This window comes from Cryptomeria japonica, chromosome 6 (genome assembly GCF_030272615.1).
Source record: "Cryptomeria japonica chromosome 6, Sugi_1.0, whole genome shotgun sequence".
Taxonomy (NCBI): domain Eukaryota; kingdom Viridiplantae; phylum Streptophyta; class Pinopsida; order Cupressales; family Cupressaceae; genus Cryptomeria; species Cryptomeria japonica.
The window spans coordinates 193,003,418-193,023,105 of NC_081410.1; the positions used below are offsets into that span (position 1 = coordinate 193,003,418).

Here is a 19,688-nt window from a genome sequence, read left to right on the forward strand (position 1 = left end):
ATCAAGGATCCGTTCCCTATACCTTTCACAAACAGCATCATGGAGGTGGCTAGCCATGAAATGTACTCATTTCTAGACGGCTTTTCCGGATACAATCAGATTTTGATAGCTAAGGAGGACAAGTTGAAGACCACCTTTGTGGTGGAGGACAGAGTCTATGCATACAACCAAATGTTGTTCGGTTTGTGCAATGCTTCGACAACATTTCAGAGGATAGTCCTTCACATCTTCGATAAGATGTCTGTGGGAAATTTTAAGGCCTTTTTGGATGACTGGTCGATTTTTAGTAGCGAAGACACTCACTTGGTGGCACTGCAAGAATGCATGGAGAGATGCTGGAGAGCCAGGCTGGCCTCCGAAGAAATGCAGATTTATGGTACCACAAGGAAAGTTGTTGGGCCACATTGTTTGTAAAGTTGGATTAAAAACTAACCCAGATAAGGTACAGTAATTGTGGAGATGGAGTCGCCCATTGATGTAACGGGAGTAAAGTCCTTGTGACATATAGGATACTACCAGAAGTTCATTGAGAACTTTGCTCAACTTTCATTCCCATTGGACAAACTGACAAGGAAGGGCGAATCGTACATATGGGGACCGGCACAGGGGGAAGCATTTGAGGAACTCAAGAGGAGACTGGTGGCTGCACCCATTCTGGCCTATCCAAACTGGGACCGATAATTCCACGTACACGTGGATGCCTCGAACTATGCCATTTGGGCTACGCTGGCACAGGAAGGGGGACATGGGTTAGACCATCCCATCTATGTTGCCAGTCGCTTGATGTCAAAAGCCAAGAAGAATTACAATACCACCAAGAGGGAAGCCCTCAGAATAGTCTCTGTCGTACAAAAATTTCAGCACTACTTGCTAGCGACACCTTTCACTTTCTATGTGGATCACCAGGCGTTGATGTACCTGGTAAATAAACCCATTATCCAAGGCAAAATAAGCAGGTGGCTACTGCTCCTTCAAGAGTTCACATTCACAATAATTGTACGGTCTGGCAAGAGCCATGTGATCGCTGATCAGTTGTCCCAAATTAGGTCAGGAGAGCCGACGGAGGGAGTCAATGATGACTTTCCTGATGCACATCTGTTCCAAATTGCGGCATTACCTTCATGGTATGCGAAAATTGGGGAATACCTATCCACCTCTCGTATCTCAGCCGAAATGCTACCGAGTGAGAGAAGGAAGTTGGCCTTGAGAAGCAGGACATTTCAGCTAATTAATGGGTTGTTGTATAAAATGGGACCCGACCAAGTCCTCAGAAGGTGTGTGATGGAAGAAGAGATTTTGGGAGTGCTCTGAGAAGCACACGAAGGGCCCGCAGGAGGCCACATGGGTCCAGACACCACCGTACGCAAAGTATTGTTGGTCGGACTATGGTGGCCCACCCTGTATAATGATGCATGGGAATGGGTGGTGGGTTGTGATACTTGCCAGAGAGCAGTGAAACTATTCAAGTGGGACTTTATGCCCCTCAATCCATCCCATGCCCAGGAATTGTTTGAACGCTAGGGCCGAGATTTCATTGGACCTTTGAAGGCCAACAGAACACAAAAATGTCGTTACATTGTGGTGGCAACAGAATACCTTACCAAATGGGTTGAGGCGCGAGCACTGCCGGATAGCTCAGCTTTAAGTACAGCCAAGTTCATTTATGAACGGATCATCACAAGGTACAGCATCCCAATCCAACTAACGAGTGATCGCAGTGGGCACTTTGTGAATCATGTCATCAAACTGCTCACGACGGAATTGAAGATTTTTCATACCTTGTCAAGCCCGTACTACCCAAGGGCCAACGGGCAGGCTGAGGCAGTCTATGATCTATAGGTCTTGCGGAGTTGAACAAGAAGATTGGGAAGAGAAGCTGCAATTCGTACTATGGGCATACCGGACCACCTACAAGGTCAGCATAGGCCAGACACCCTTTCAATTAATGTATGGCCAGGAGGCCATTGTGCCAACAGAATTCATGGTTCCGAGTTTAAGGATTGCAATTGAGAATCGCCTAGGAGATATGGAAAGCCAGCGGGAGCAGTTGTACACGTTAGGCAAGTTGGATGAACACAGAATGATGACCCAATGGGCCACTGAAGCCACCCAACAAAGACAAAAATTTTGGCATGACAAGCACATCCGACGCATGAAATTTCGTCCAGGTCAATGGGTGTTGAAGTATAATGGGCGGAATGAGATTAAGCCTGGGAAATTTAAAGTCCGATGGCTGGGGCCATATAAAATCCGCGAGGTAGCTGCGAATGGAGCAATTAAGTTGTCCACATTGGGTGACCAATCGATAAAGGAGACGGTAAACGGGTTGAAATTGAAAATTTACCACCACAGGCAACAACGGAATGACCCAGTTCGTCCAAAGGCGGGGCCCAGTCGAACAAATTGAAAAGGTAATTATTTAACTTTTGTTAGTTAAAAAAAAAAAATTGAAATATAGGAATATATATTGAAAAAAAAATCGGAAAAATAAAAGTAATTTGAAAAAAAAAAGGAAAGAAGATCGATAACTGTATGGACATAAGAGGAAGGTCGTACGGCCTCACCCTAGTGAATTAAGAAAGACTGTTTAAGTTATAATTGCAGATTGAATCCGTACGGCAGCAGAGAGGAAGGAATCCAAAGGGGAGACAGAGAAATCCGTACAATAATTGAAGGAGTTCGTACAATCAAATCTGTACATTGGCAAAATTGAGCATAGAAAAAAATCCGTACGGCAGCAAAGGAGCAGAGACCACGCAAAATCAGTACGGCCCGATGATCTTTGAAGCCCGTATAGCCAGGCGATCTGTACTTGAAATCCGTACGGTGAAGAAATTGAAAATCGTATGGCAATTTCCATACGACTAGAGTTGAGGCAAGTCGTACACTCCTTGTCATTGGGGCAAGAAATCAATTCTGTACGGACGAGTTGCAGAGCAAACGACCATACATCGTGCCAAGTTAAAATTCGTACAAGATGGCGCCATAAGCTTAAAAGTCCGTATGACGGAAACCGTACAAGGAAAGACATCAATTTCATCAATTCCGTACAGACGATCTAGTATAGAAATCGCTTTCGTATGTGCGGTTAAATCTGTACACAGGCGGTCAAGTTTAGCAAATCGGGAAGTCTAAGAGAGTTCGTACACCCCCAGTCATCCATACAAATTAAAAAGTGTCGACGTGTAATCCGTACTCGTGGTCTATGAAGCCAACTGAGCAAAAAGACAAGGGTTTCGTGCAATCCATATAGGTCACAAGAAGCACAAAAGCTATACCAACGTGTTGTAGCCGATAAAAAGAGTAGCCGGTAAAGTAACGGCATTGGACAAAATTTTATTAAGTGTTGTTGGCAATTCAAGAATCATTCAAATGGAATTAGGAAAACCGAGATTAGGAAAGCTAGACTGGCGAAAAACGGTTGCAGCAGTTAGACCAACCGTCTATGTCAAGGAAAATGGTAGAAGGAAGCACGGCAGCCAAGGACAAGGGTAAGCGGGTGTTGCAGTTTGGAGTAAAAGTTGCAAGGCTAGCAGATACAGGAAAGGCCAAAAAGAAGACAATTATGTAATTCAGGACCTGGTGGCTGAAAACCCCAAATAATTATGTAATTCAGGAATCTCTCAGGAAAGCATGGGTGCATTGGGCAATTCAAATGCCCATCTTTGCCATCAAAGATTTCGAATCATGTCTGCGAATGATGGTGGCTACATATGACAGCACGACGAGGGCATTGACTCTCTTACCAGCAGAGCATTGTGACCGTCTCCTTTGCACCCGACGATTTTGCTAGGGTATTCGACATACCAGTGAGGGAAAGAAAATAGACAAGAATGCCAATAAGATGTCGCCAAAGAGGAAAGAGCAATTATTGCGGTTGATTTGTCGAAGTGATCTCTCAGAATAGGAATGGGCTACGATCAAGGCACCTAAGGGCAGAGGGTTGAAAAAGTCCGACATCGTTCCAGAAGATTGGCAGTGTCTGCTAGATGTTATGAAAAGCAGACTTACGGGAGCCAACAGGGCGTCAAACACTGCGGTACCCATGATTGCACTTATGAATGGCCTGAGGAATGGGACAGTGTACAACTAGGCAACAATTTCGTCCAACAAAATTCATGAATTCTTGATCCTGCAACACAAGCTGGAAACCTCGGGAGATGTTGGACCCTTCACAGCTAGCCATTTTCTATTGGACCCACCTGGATACCACGGTAGGTAGCGGGGAAGCCCATTCCAACAGGAAACGAAGGAGACCACCATAGGTGGTAGTGTCAGAACATGAGCAGGAGACAGAGACAGTCGACGAGGATGCAAAAGAAGAGGATGATAGTAGTGCAGAGGAAAGGGAAGATTCTGAGGACACTTCTTCTAGGAGCAGCCAAAGTCATGACACATTCTGCCTTGATAGCCGGAGAGTAGTGGCCATGCAGTGTCTTTTGGGCATGTGACGAGAGGAATCCGTGGATTACTAGCGGGTGGAGTGCGACCTACGAGAGTAGGTCGACTAGTGTATGCACCAGTAGTATTGACTCAGGATGGAGGATTGACACCTCTCCAGACTTCGGGGTAATGGTGGGAGCCATACCAGTCATACCCATCCCAAGATTTGGGCAGTTGAGACCAAGACCTTCATTGCCTACACCCTCTAGGGCCACAACAGTTCCGACAGAGGAGGTTCCAGCAGTGTCATTAGTTCCCAGCGAACCTCCTTGCATTGGGTCTACCATACGGAGGGAACCGATACATACGGAGCTCACGACAACAAAGAGCACGATGACCGGAGATGATGATGCCACCATGGATGTGTGGTTGGGTCGCTCTGAGATGCCTCCTATGACACCATTGGGACCCCCGCCTGCCTCACCCCAGCCACATCCTTTTCCTGAGATTGTGGACCTCGATGAGGGTAGTTCTCATCAGGAAGCGAGACAACACGAGTTGGTGATGGACTTCTTGCACGACACCGTTGGGTTTGAAGAGGAGATGACCGAGATGCAGCAATAGGAGCAGGTCACTACCGAGAGCCAGCCAGAGGGCATAGAGATACTCTTGGCAGAGATGGGAGCCAGTGCGCAGAGGATGGCAGCACAGGTTGAGGCCAACGCACGAAGATTGGCAGCCTCTGTTCAAGAGCGGACCGTCGGGCAGTCTGCCGTTGAGGGACTCCTCGCCTTTGCCACCGAAAGGTGTGCTGAGGAGTTTGGGAGATGTTTTGAGGCCAGGGGTTGGCCTGTTGTGGAAACTCTCGAGATGTTGGCGGATTGGAGGAGTGAGGAGACAGTTGGGGTTAGTGGAGTACACTTGCTGCTACAATGGGTAGAGCAAGCCTTCCAAGACGAGTACTACCAGCTCAAACGTACCTAGCATGGTGCCTCGACAGCAGAGTCAAAGCAGGTGGCGGCCATCACAACTCGAGAGGAGCTAGCCACTCGCCTGCATACGATGGAGATGGAGTTGGCATAGCAGAGGGCCCGAGCGAACAGCCTAGAGGAGGAGTTGGCTCGTGCCAAGGCAGAATTGGCCCAGGAGACGGCAGGGCGTGCACACGAGGTAGCAAAACGGGCAGCCCTTGAGACCCGTCTCACATCTACCATAGAGGAGTTGGATGGGAAGAAGAAGGAGCTTATGGAAGCAGTTTTTATGGTGAAACGATCCAGGGAGAGGCAGTTGGTAGCTGAGCGAGATCTCCAACATAGGACACAACAGGTTCACCAGCTGAGGGAGCAGTTGGCAGCACCACCACCACCGGCCCCTTCTTCATCAGGGACACCCTATATACCCCCTCAGCTTTGATTTTCATGTTTGGTCTTAGTGTCATTTCCCATTTTGTTTGTACGTCGTGAAGAGACGACCTTCTTTTTGGGGGGTGATGATGTTATCGGGTAATTATGTCATAATGTAATTAGAATGTTACGTGTGTTAAGGGTCAGCGGTTACGTGACGGTTGTCAATAGTTGGCACCGAACAACCTGCACCAACACCTATATATATGTACTTGGTTTCCTATTTCAGTGTGGAGATATTGTCGAAGAAAGCTATGTTTGAATGTACTGCCATTTGGCATTAATGAATACAGACATATGAGTTCTTTTGTTTACTTGCATTGTTGTATACTATTTCCTTTCCTACATTTTTGTACTATTATGCACCGAATGCACACACACCCCTCAGGGGGAAAACAGTGAGAGTGAATAGAGTGAATTTCAAATGCAACAAACGCAAGTTCAACTAACCCATTTGAATGCCCTTTTGAACTCCACAAAAACTATGCAAAAGGCCCATTTAACCCCAAAAAAAATCTCTTAGAATTTGCATCATGAATAGACAAAGATAAGAAAAAAAATTTAGGGGGTAGTTGTGCAACAAAGAATATAGAAGCAGCTATACTAGAGTTTATTGTCATATTTTGCGAATATGTGGACGAGAGGTAAAAAGTTGTGAGACTATAACTCCAACTAAGAAGGCTAAAACAACTACATTACATATGGAGGGGGAGGTATTAAAGAAGGGAATTCCATTGGAGAGTATACAAACTAGTGAGTCATTGCCTATAAAGACTTCAAATGTTGGAATTCAAGGAAGAGGGATTCCTACTTCTACTATGTTTGACATTTCAAAGAATATAGAAGCAGCTATACTAAAAGAAAGAAAGAACTACAAGCATTGCAAATATGTTTAACATACAATTACAAGAGGTGGTTGAGTCTTCCATTGCTATGTCTTTGTAAGTTAATGCCATAACATTTCATGTGGCACAATCTCCCTATTTTAAACAAATGTTCAAAGATGTGATAGCTCTTGGTCCCTCATTTGTCCCACCCAAAGAACATAAGCTACGCACCACCCTCCTTAATAGAAAATATTCTAAGGTGAGTATGTGATGGATGAAATGAGACAAACTTGGATAAGGGATGAATGCTCCATAACCATTGATGGGCAGACTGATATCAAACATTGGCCATTCATCAAAAGTATTGTCACAAGTTCAACTGACTCTTATTTTCTTAGAGCTATTGATTGTTAAAGAAAGAGGAAGGATACAAACTTCCAATTTCAAATTTTGAAGAAAGCCCTAATAAAGGTTGGAGCATCTAATGTTGTACAAGTGGTGACTAATTCAGCCCATGTATGTAAGCTGACTAAATGGTGAAGGGTATTTACATGCACATTTTTTGGACCCCATGTTCTGTCCATACATAGAACCATACATTTAAGAACATTGGGAAGATAGATTGGGTGAATGCAGTGATGTTGACTAGAGAACGTGCAGATATTCATTTACAAACCATCACAGTTCAATTGCTTTATTCAAGGTTTCATTTTGTTAGAGAAGATGCTTGAGGTCCAAGAGGCTTTACAATTAGTCATGGATACTTTAAAGTGGGATAAATGGACCGTCAAAGGCAAGCACACTTAAAGGAAGAAAGTGTGAAACAAAAAATCCTTGATGATGATTGGATGTCATAATGAAATAAGAAAATTGCTGGTTTTATAATTAAATTTTTAAAACTTAATTTATTAGTGTTTCTAACTTGTATATTATTTACATTCTTTGTAATACCATTCACTCTATCATTAAGTCAGAAATTCTTAATCTTTTTTTAGATTTTAATTTTTTGTAATTTGTTTGCACTTATAGAGATGTTTGCTCCTTCATTGAAAATCATAAAATATGTCGATACGGACTCTCCTAGCCTTGGAGAGATTTATGAGACCTTTTAGAGCATGCCTCAACAAATGAAGTAAGTCATTTATAGTAGGGACCGTACTTCAGGATTTTATGAGGAGTATCTTAGGCCCATTGTGATGCAACAATTGAACACTATGAACACTCATCATCATATGGCAGCCTATGCTCTAAAGCCTAGATGGTATGTCGCTAAGCCTGAAAGAGTGCCTCCAATGTTAAAGAGGTAAAATAAGGGCTCATGAAGGCCCTTTGAAATATGTATTTGTAATATCCCAGTTATTTTTTTTTTGTTTTTAAGCCAATAACAATCATCCACAACAAATAACTCATTAAGGTTAGAAAGCATAAACTGAAAACTTGCTGAAGATTGCAACCCTTCCACTTTCTGATCACCAAGTACCCAATGTGGGAAGGTGAGAGCATATGGTGAATAGGGGATCGTTAGATCTCAAACTCCTAAAAGATGAAATGAAATACAATACTGGGCGACAAGCCAGCCCCTTCCGCTTATCCAGCAGGAATGCAAGAAACTTGGCGGTCAACCAACCAAGAGAAACACACAAGGCACAAATCACTCGACCGCAATATTTCAACAGGAGGGCTGAAATTACAAAACAAACTCAACTCAATCGCTTATGCAGCGGGAGGACCATCACAATCAGACATTACTCGACCACTTATGCAGTGGGAGGACTGAATTACAATTTACTTGAAAATAGGTGGCAAGCCAGCCTCTTCCGCTTTTCAACGGGGTGAGATTTACAAGGTAGAATTGGTTAGTAGTACTACTACTTAACCTTACAATAATCAAGATAATGTGAGAAGAGAGTAATGCTGAACATCCAATTAAGAACATGAAATTTCTGCTAACATCAAAAATCTGCAGGCTGGAATTGCAAAACCAGCAGCCTGTGGATTCACTAAAACGCTCATAACTCCCTCATTACTCACCCAATTCACCCAAAATTTGTTCTAAACAATTGCTATACTCGCCACAATGAGAACAAACCCAAGGAAAGCCATCGAAACACCCATATTTATTTTGCATGCTTCCCAATGCATTCACAAAACCCAATGCCTAACCTAGGAAGTTCGATTTGCAATATAAAAATCCACACTCAAAATAAGATGCTAAAAACTTACAATATGCATCGCCAGTGGTAGGAAGGAAGGATGAGCCGGTACCCAGAATGATGGAATCGCCTAGCCAAGAGGTGCGAGCAAAATACACTTTCAGCAGTCCCGCGACCAGCAACCAGAAAACACTCCAATCTCAATCAAAACACTCCACAATCTGCAACTCACTCACCAACAGCACTGGGAATACATGAACACGGCTAGGTACTATCTTGCAAGTACGAAACTGAGACTTTAGGAAGCCACACTTCGAAGCTCAAATTTTTCAATCGCCAATTCGGCAGCATAACGATGCAAATTCAATTCATACCAAATGAGAAGCCCAACACTCTCATTTATAGATTTTGAGGGCTCAAATTCAAATTCACAATCCCTCCAAATGCACGCCAAATCCAAATGCACATTCACTTCACATTATTTTGACATTATATTTCATTTCTCCTTTCTCCAAATCGACCTTCTCATAGGAGCAAATATTCTTTATAAAAATGACAATAAAATCATAATGTGGCATCCAAGGTAGATAAGTGAAATATATTATAAAATTAACTTATTTCTCCATAAGGCGTCCATCTTGCCGTATTAATATTTCACTTTATAAAGTATTTTTCCTCAACAATAAATCACCCAATATATAATTAAGGAAATGACTTATATATCAATATAACTTAAGCAACCCCTTTTAAATAAATCGTCCAACCTTTGCCTTTTATAATTTAATTTAAAACACCATTTTTCATCAAATACTGAACCTGCCAAAACAAGCTCCAAGGATATGGGGAAACAAGCTGAGAGAATTGCCCTGCCAGAAATAGTCACTGAACTGAGCTGAGGAACCCTTGCCAAGAATAGCACCAAAAAATGAGGGAAGACCAACTCCTCAAACTGACCTGGCGGAAATAGCCATCTGAACAAGCCTGTTGACATCCTGCTAAAAATAGTACTTACTAAAAATAGCATACTGCTAAAAATAGTAAGTGTTTCCAAAGTGATTTTAACCACATTCTGAGCAATCGTCGTACTTACTAAAAATAGTAAGTCTAGAAAAAGTCACCTTATGCAGATGCATGTTGAACCATCATGAAGCTCTCTGAAAACCCAGAAAGAATCCAGAATCCAAACTATCAAACTCCCACATATAACCCCTGAAAACACCAAAGAATCCTCCTAGAAAATAGGAAACCCTAATTTATGCCCCCGACTAGCCTACGGGCCTCCGAACTAGGCTAACGGCCAACATAACTAATCACTGTGGAGAAGGGGACATTACAGTATTCTAAAAGGAATCTTCTTTACTTCACACAGAATGGCTTGCATTTGTCAATTTCCATGGTCCAACCTTCAGCAAACCAGCGGTTCCATTGCTTGAGGCAGCCCCTTACAGTGGCAATGACTCGGACTCGGACTCCAATTTTGGCTAGGAGCTGCTATTTTAGGAGACTACAAGATGAAGGGGATAATCCCAAGTCTCTCCATTAAAACGATCGTTATAGGAATGAGAGGGTAATCATAAGTCTGCCCATTATACTGATTGTTATATAGGAACATGGAAGATTTCCATTCCATAACAGCATTGGGCAGTGTAATGCTGGTATATCTGTGACAAGAGTCTACAGTTCTATAGGTGTGTGTCTGCTTGCTTGACTGAGTACTTTCCTAGCTGTTTTTGAAATTGTTCCAGATTGTTATCTAATCTCACTGTACATAAAATCTTTAACTTGGTATGCATATGATGTTGATGATCTGCATTGGGATACAAGTAGGGAAACCTAAGCCAGTTATATTTTCTGACCTTTTGTTTTATTGTCCAGCAAATGATTTCATTCCATTTGGTTGCCTTTATTTCTGTGTTTTAGCACGATGCAAAGTAAAATTGGCATCCCTATCAACTATCAACCTATGTAGGAGATGGTGTTTTATGCGTACAACTTTCACTGGGAGTTGACAGTTGCATAATTTTGAAGAGCATGAATGTTATAAATTTTCCCGTGGTCAACATATTATTTCCTTGCACCCTTGTCTGAAGTTTGAACAAACCAAGCCAGGCCCCTAATTTAAAATATAAGGGAAGCCAAATCAGATATTTCTTATGTCCTTTGTTTCTGTGAGGAGATTAGTATATAATAAGATGGAACAGAAAATTACTTTATTGCTAAAGTCCCTTAAGTAGGTTATGAAGTTAGTTCTACCTGCTCCAGTATTCTTTGTAAAATTGTTTACTATTGTTCCTATTAGGTAGATAAAAGTAAGCACTTAGTTCTGATCTGTGCAAATACTATTTTCTCAAATACAACTGAAAGTGTACGTTATCACTTAAAATAAATTTGAACTCATAAAAGTTGATAACAGAGGCTACGCTCTGGATTGTTTGGCATAGTATTCAATATTTCAGGTTCTAACAGAAGTCTTAGAAAAGCCCCCTTATCAATTTTTTCTGCACCAGGTCAAAACCAGCAACCAATTTCCCAGCTTTATAATCCTGCCAAGCACAGTGCATGGAACTTAGATCACCTACAAGACTCTTGATATCTCTAATACTATTACTAGTACACCTATACTCTAAAAAAATATACGTAAAATAATGCCGAGACATATCGCATAATTGTCTTACATGTTTATTAGTTGTCAAGAAGGACATGGAGCTGAATAATGCTGCACAGTTTCATATACTTAGAGACAAGTGGCAATGATTCTATTTTTTTCAGAGTAATAAAATAATACTTATAGAGAAACTGAAACATCCATGCATTTACCTGTCATCTACACGTCAAATTTATTCAAAATTTTTGATTGCAGATATTTGTATGTCATTGTAGATGCCTCTCGGCATAATATACAACAAATTTAAAGTTGAAAAAGGGGGCAGTCTGAGTGAGTTTTAGTTTTATACTTGAAGTGAAAGACAGTTTCGAATTGAGACTAGCAGCTGTAGTCTTCCTAAAATGGAAAGAAAAAACTCCTCAGAATGCAACAAATGTGAGAGCCTTCCAGTCGTTCTTCAAAAAAGTGTCTGATGTCTTTTTCAGCTTTTTGATTCATTTATATAACTAAATGTAGAAGGAAGAGTGATCAAATTTTCAACCATGGCAATATTAACAATTTAAATCAAATTGAAACAATTTATGAAGGCAATAAGTTTAAGTAACATGCATCTTCAATGCTAAACAAACTAATGTATTAATTACTAACCACTAGAGACAGACCTGTAGTGGCAACAAGAAAAATATGGACTCCAAATAGAAATACAATGGAGAAAGCAAAACAACACCTCCTTTCTAATCCAAACATGATAACCACTTACTGGAACGACTGATAAGACAATCACTGCATGCCTCTCCTGCCATGCTGTCAAATCTTGACGAACATTGGATGATGGGGAAGCTTCTTGTGATTGATTTCTTTCAACTGACAAATGAAAAAAAATATATATCAATTTGATAGTCTCGAAAGCATCCAACAAAAACCTTTGGAATCAGAAAGTTTGAATAGGAAGTCAATGATTGTTGATTTAACTAGGGTTATTTAAACAGGAATACCTCACCATACTAAGCAGTTCAATTTCAGAGAAAGGTACCCTTAACTGCTCTGAAGAGTACCTAAGCATTGATGAAAGTCCTCAAAAAGTTCAACCAAACAATCATCTAGTATATTTCTTCTACAAATCTATCACATAAAGAATTAAACACAATGCATACCAGGTACAATCTAATACTTCATAATAAGATCAAGCTGTCTTTCTATTTATCTTAAAAAATTATATGCATTAGAATCAACAACCCTGAATCCAGACCACAACCTGGATATTTAATAATCCAAAGATAAAATTACTAAATTGCATTCAGAGATGATTTCAAATCAGCAGTACACAGAGTCAACTCCAATGGCCTTGCATCAATTTCATGAAAAGCGTAAATACAAAGGCTGTGATGGTATGGTTGCATGCAAGGGGGAAAAAGTAGATACAAAAAGAAAATTTTGTTATGACTTTGAATAGATCTTTATTAGACTAAATTGAGTATGGCCAATTCTCAATTTGTATTTGAAAGTAATTTGAGAACAACCCCACTTTCAACTTAATGTTGAATTATAACCTATCAATATATGATTTTTGTTGGTGTAATTAAGGTGTTGTACCTTGGTTATTTTTCACCTAGATCCTAATTACATATCACTTAAGCTTACTTAGGGACTACATAGGAGCTTTTAGGAGCATTTCCACTTTAGGTGGTGTAAACATGTTATCACATTATCACATCCACCTTTCATGGTTGTACTTTTCCACCTTAGGTGGGTGATCCACCTTAGGTGGTGTTATCACACTATCACTTTTCCACTTTAGGTGGGATGATAGGTTATCCTTTTCTGTCTCATGTCATAAAATTACGACACTTGTCATAGGATTAAGACACTTGTCATAATCTTATGCACTCCTATGTCTCACCTTGGCCTATTTAACCAAGGGGTCTCCTATATACTTTCATCCTATCCAATTGATTGATTCTATTGCATCATTGATGAGAATACAATTTATTCTTGTCATTACTTATCTCTTGTTCTTGTGTTTTCCATTAGGCCAAATCTTACATGGTATCAAAAAAATATTTAAAAAATAAATAAAGTTTTTAATTAAAGTTTTTTCTTTAATTTTTTTAATTAAAGTTTTTTTAATAAAATAGAACTTTTAATAATTTTTTCTTTAAAAATTTATTTTATTATATTTTTTTGGTATTAAACTTTGTTAAATTTTTAATAATGTTTTTTTTTAAATAGAGAAATTCATTTTTTCTTTATTAAATTTTAATAAAGTTTTTAAATGTTTTGATTAAGCTTTTAATTCAGTTTTTTTAAAACAAAATATCAAATAAATATGCAAATTTGGGGGAAAAAAAAATTGTCCACCTATAATGCAATGACTATTCCTCCAACCAAAAACTAGGGTGGGCAGTTGTTCCTTTTTTCTTGGCATCATCCCAATCGAAGGGCATTTTCAGCAGTTTTCTTCCAGAGCATGTCTTTGGTGCATCATCTTCATGTGTCCAGATTTGCATCATTGTCATGTCATCGTTGTAATCTCTTGTATGAGTCATGTTGTAAATGCACTAATAAAGTACCACACTTCTTTGTACCTTGTCATTGAGGTTTCATTTAATGTAATCCTCATGTATTCAATAATTATGAACTATCATGTGAGGCTTAGTACATGTCTCCAGTTGAGAATGTATGTAGTTTGAGTATCAATTGATGCTCATACTGGTGTCTCCACGCCTAATCTTTATCATGTTGCAGTGAAAGATTCATCATCAGTTCTTCATCAACTTGTATCAAGTTTTGTCAAAATTTGACATTCTTGGTGCAACATTGACTGATTTCTTCCTAAGGGGAGGAATGTTGGTTGACACCATGGACCATCTTTGCAGGATATTCTACATTGAGGGGGGGCTTCATGGTCTCTCTTCTTCTCTCTTATGGGAGGGACTTTTTCCTCACATGAAGTTTTGTTCTTTTCATTCATCATTTAGAGCAATGTGTTTTCATCTCTCTTTTGGGGAGGAGTTTTGTCCCACTGGGTTTTCTCCATTTGTGAGAGATTGCATTGCATTTGTAAATGGGTACCTAACATGGCCTAATTGCCGAGACCCATCTTGCAATGTTAGTTTTTGTGTACATTATCCCTAAGTTGCACTTAAGGGGGGTTGTTGGTGTAATTAAGGTGTTGTACCTTGGTTATTCTTCACCTAGGTCCTAATTACATGTCACTTAAGATTACATACAGACCATATAGGATCTTTTAGGAGAATCTCCACTTTAGGTGGTGTTATCACATTATCACATCCACCTTTCGCGGTTGCACTTTTCCACCTAGATGATCCACCTTTAGTGGTGTTATGACACTATTACTTTTCCACTTTAGGTGGGACAATAGGTTATTCTTTTTTGTTCTCGTGTCATAAGATTACGACACTTGTCATAATCTTAAGCACTCCTATGTCTCACCTTGGCTTATTTAACCAAGGGGTCTCCAATGTACTTTCATCCAATCCCTTACAACACTTGTCATAATCTTATGCACTCCTATGTCTCACCTTGGCTTATTTAACCAAGGGGTCTCCAATGTACTTTCATCCGATCCAATTCATTCCAATTGATTGATTCTATTGCATCATTGATGAAAATACAGTTTATTCTTGTCATATTATTTATTTCTTATCCTTGTGCTTTCCATTAGGCCTCTAGATCTTGGGTGGCTACCTTCATAGCCAAATCTTACAATTTGAAATTTCTTGTTTAGAATAATGTTAATGAAATTGATTTCAATTTTGCATTTCTTCTAGAACATGTGCATACTTATATTATCAATCAATATCTAATACACAAAAATTAATGGTGAATTATATTAATGTTTGGAATACTCCAACATGGGTTCTATGTCAAACATGGGAGACAATATGAGCTAAGAAGCCACTATCAAGCCCTAAGCACATAGGTGTGTTTAGCATTTTAATCCACACCTTTTGGTGCAACACAAAAGGGAACAAATTTATACAAGTAAAACTTAACATAATATAAACAATGTGTACTAGCAATATACAAACTTTACAGTCTTTTTTGGTGTAATTTTGTGTTTGTGCTAATTAAACAAAAGATGTGTATCTTTTTGGGGTTTGCCTGATGTAGAACGCTGACACGCTCTTTCAACACAAAGCAAAGGATTTTTTATTTTTTGACTAAAAACAAACCCTACAACTACACTCATGCACTGTTCAATTAATTGTAGAGACTAAACACGACAAGTACACATAAGGATTAATTGATACCAAACATTACGGGATAAACAAGGTTGTTGCATTCAGAGCTACAAGAGACTGACTCTACAATTACTGCAATGCAAAGCTTTCAATAATTGTTAAGTAATATTTAACTCAAAAAGGTACATTAACATATGAACACTTCGATGGTAATTTATAAGCAAAGTACGCATACTAAATCCCCCTGAATGACTAAAACAATTTGGACTAACGACACTGAATACTTGATGAATACCAATTTCAGCATACTGCAAAATGAGAATTACCATTGATTGATACTGAGTGCAAAAAGGCACTTATTTATACAGTTTACAGTGTTGCATGATAATAAATGAAATACATTAACTGCATTTATAATCTATCTACGACCTTGCATGATTTGCTAGATTTGTTACACATTATATAGTCCACTAATTCTAATTTGATATCATGTGACTATTAGTTCAACAAAAACTTAAAATATTGCAATTATCCCATGAAAGCTCTTGTATCATGCATGCTAAGATAGACTTCAAGCTAGAAATAGAGAACGCCAAAAATAGAAAAAAGCTATAAATACTAGGACACAACTAAAAATAGTTTATTATGGAATATGTTCTTTTTCTCAAAAATGATGATAACCTATTTTTTAGTGTGGACTAAAAATAGGCTTATGGAAGCCTGGCCCTAGAGTGACTCTAATTTGACAATGTTGTCCTATTAAAAATCTGTTGTAATGTTTCTATAATGGTCATCTTAGTTGGTTTGGTAAGTTTCTTTTTTTGTTGTTTACAATTGTTTCTTTTTAGAAACATCGTCTTGTAATCTTTTATAAATAGAGCCGTTTGTCTCTATTGTAGATATTGATTTATAATAACATGGAATCAGAGCAGGTCGAGGGGTTTTTTTAAGTTAAGGCCTCACCAAGCTAATACTCCAAGACTCATTGCTTGTTGGCTGGCCCCTCCTAGTGTTAGATTGAAATTAAACTATAATGGGGCCTCAATAGTAGATCCCAAGGCCGTGAGTTCAAGTGGCATTATTAGAAACAAGGTGAGAATCTCATCTAGGATTTATTTTGAAAGCCTACCTATTGGAACAAATAACGAAGTCAAATTTCAAGCCTTATTCGAAGGTCTCAATCTATCCAAACAAAAGAGGATTCATACCGTAGATATTGAAGGGTACTCGATACAATGTATAAACATGATAAGATGCAAGTCTACGGCGAATTTGAAATGGTTGAAGTGGCAAAACCTTATTCAACTGATCTTGGATTCGTTGAACGATTTCACAGTTATGCATATCTATCGTGAGGCAAAGAGAGCAGCTGATCATTTGGCAAATCTCGAAGTTGAGTAGAATGAAGACACCAAAGTGTCAAATTAATGCAGTATTTGGCAAGATCTGGACAGAATTCATTGGAGGAATAGTACTACGAATTAAGGTTGGAGGGTACTCGGAAGGTACTGCTTTGGATGTTTATCGTGATGCTGCAGATGGAGGCAGCATGTGATATTTCTCGATGGAAGAGATTTAGGCTTCTAAGCCCTTTTAAGTTTAAATCTCTTGGCTTGATCACTATGCAAACCAATGAAATCATGGAATTCTGTGTGCTTATAGTGGGTTTACGATACGACTACAGTATTCAGGCATTGCCCCTCCGTTTCTGTTGTTTGTAACTAGGTAAATATGAGTTCAGATTGCCTTAAGGCAACATCCGAACTCATTTAGGACTTGGCCCTATCCTAAAGGGGTGACGTGCCCCCAAGATTGAGCCCAGCCCTATACTTCCACGCTTCCCTAAATACTCCACGCCACAATAATTAAATTGGTGCCAAAAGAAAGAGGCTGACTTGGATATTAATAAAGGCTAAGGACTCATATAAATAAAGTCATCTTGCAAATACAATTCAATCATTCATGCATTCAGCGAATTAGCTCTGCAAGTAAAAGGTGCGAATTTACACAAGGATTGTGCGAACTTGTCTAGGATTGTGCGAACTTGTCTAGGAGGACATAGGCTGTTTTGATGCAGACTTGAAGAGCTTAGAAGTGCAGATCTGTCATACAAAAGGGATCAGATCTGAAAGGGAAGCTAAGTATTGTATTTGTGCTATTAAGGGAGAATATATAATCTGACCTGTGGGTCCTTAATGCTGGGTTTTTCCTCCTTGGAGGTTTTCCCAGGGTATTTGTGTTTGTCTCTTGTTTACTTCCTTCATTTCTGAGTTTACTGATTTATGGTTTACTAAAATGTTACAAATCTGATTAACAAACTAGGGCATAATGAAAAGACATAAATCTGATTACTAATCTAGGGTACTAAATTACAGTTTCCAGCATCTGTTCAACATTATGATCCCTCGGGCAAAAAGTGCCTTTGAGGTGGTAATTGGCACTCACATTGTGAATGGAGAACATGTTCATGACAATGTCCTTTCAGCAAAGTTTCTAATGACAAACATTGATGCGCTTAGCAGGAAAATGTCTGGAAAACTTGCAGTAGGTGGCTTTATTAAGGAACAGTGGCATCCACTGGTTTATGCAGACATCTCAAACTATGATAGAGGCACGACCATACATGACTTCGGTGGAGTATTCAATAGGGCAGAGGTTAACGGAAACGAAGCACTCTTGGACTGCCTATGGAAATTCAGAGAAGAACTCTTTAAATGTAACGTGGAGTTTAAAAATTTCCAATCCCAACACCCTGACCTGTTATCGGATTAGCTATAGAAGCGTCTCCGGGAACTAACTTAAAGCTTCCTTTGTGTCTTTCGTAACAATAATTAATTGGAAAATAGTATTGTTTGGTCATACAAGCCTTGTAAACTTGTTTGGGTGTATTAATGAAAAAGAAGCTACTCCCATGGTAGCATTTAGCAGATCAACAGAAAAAAAAAATGCTGACATATAGTAGTCATCTTTTCTCTGAAGAAAATAAAAAGCATGACATAAATCCAGGAAGAAGCCCTACTTTCAAATAGTTAAACGAAAAAAGCAGGCGAAATAAAACACTTACGGGCAGAATTATCGATCGGAAATTCCTTGAACGTGTCAAGAGTGAGTCCTCTAACGAATTCTCTCAGTTCATCAGTGACGCCGTATTTTGCAAGATCGTCCGGAGAAGGAGAGGGCGAGTTGCCAAAAGATTTCTTGGGGCTTGCCGGATTGATAATTTCTCCAGCGAAGGAAAGTGGCTTCAATTTGGAAGCCTCGGTCTTGATCTGATCAGCCTTTTTGGAGGCTTCAGTCTTGATCTGATCGGCTTTTTTCGTGGCCTCCACCGCAATTTCTTTGGACTTTTTGGCCGTTTCTGCGGCGATTTCTTGAGAGAATTTGGCAGCTTCTTTAGCGAGTTCTTGTGATTTTTTCGCTGCCTCCTGTGCGAAATCCCGAGCCTTCTGAAACCAGGAATCCATCTCGAGCGAAACTCTGCATCAATGTACTCACTGCTGTGTTGCCGTGCCACTGATTCTGAAAGATACTCTTCTATGGTTTCTCTGTTTTTTTATAAGGGGATATTTTCTACCTAGGATACACTCCACCTCACATACCTCGATTGTCCATCCACGTAACGAACCCCAATAGAGGTGGGATATTCGCCATCCTTAGGTGTGTTTGGGGAAAGTTTGTTTTTTTTATTTGATTTTTAATTTGCAGGTTTCATCCTTTATAAACTAGACTGATATGATATGGAAGAACACTTAACGGAAATTCAAACTAGCAATCATATCTTGGTGTACAATGAATATGTGGGAGAGATAGCAGAAATATGTGGAAGGTCAATTATGAAAAAAATCGTTTTATATATGTGTGTTACATGAAGTCAATCGATAGGTCGTTCAGCAATGATGGTGTTTGTGCAAAAATGGTCTTAATGGAGAAAAGATAGCTACAAATCAACTATTTGTCCACTTATAGAGATTCGAGTATGATAAATCAAAACCTCTAAATTAGAAAGATAGTCAATTTCCATTACCAATAGGGAGAGAGAGAGAGGGGGGGGGGGAAGAGTGGGAGAGAGAGGGGTCGATAAAGAGAGAGAAGAGAGGAATACATAGAGATGG

General features: G+C 39.5%; 1 protein-coding gene across 2 annotated transcripts in view; it reads right to left on the reverse strand.

Annotated features, from left to right (window-relative positions):
- The window catches only part of LOC131076996 (uncharacterized), a 31,689-nt gene extending 12,463 nt beyond the window's left edge, over window positions 1–19,226 (reverse strand). The window contains exons 1-2 of one of the 2 annotated variants that reach the window (XM_058014358.2): window positions 18,641–19,226; window positions 12,132–12,235 (exon numbers count right to left, since the gene is read on the reverse strand). In XM_058014358.2, coding sequence (XP_057870341.2) covers window positions 12,132–12,235; window positions 18,641–19,040 — 504 coding nt within the window. In that variant the 5' untranslated portion in view covers window positions 19,041–19,226. The remainder of the gene's footprint in view (window positions 1–12,131; window positions 12,236–18,640) is intronic. The other variant, XM_058014359.2, reaches the window with a different exon arrangement.
- Window positions 19,227–19,688: the final 462 nt, after the last annotated feature.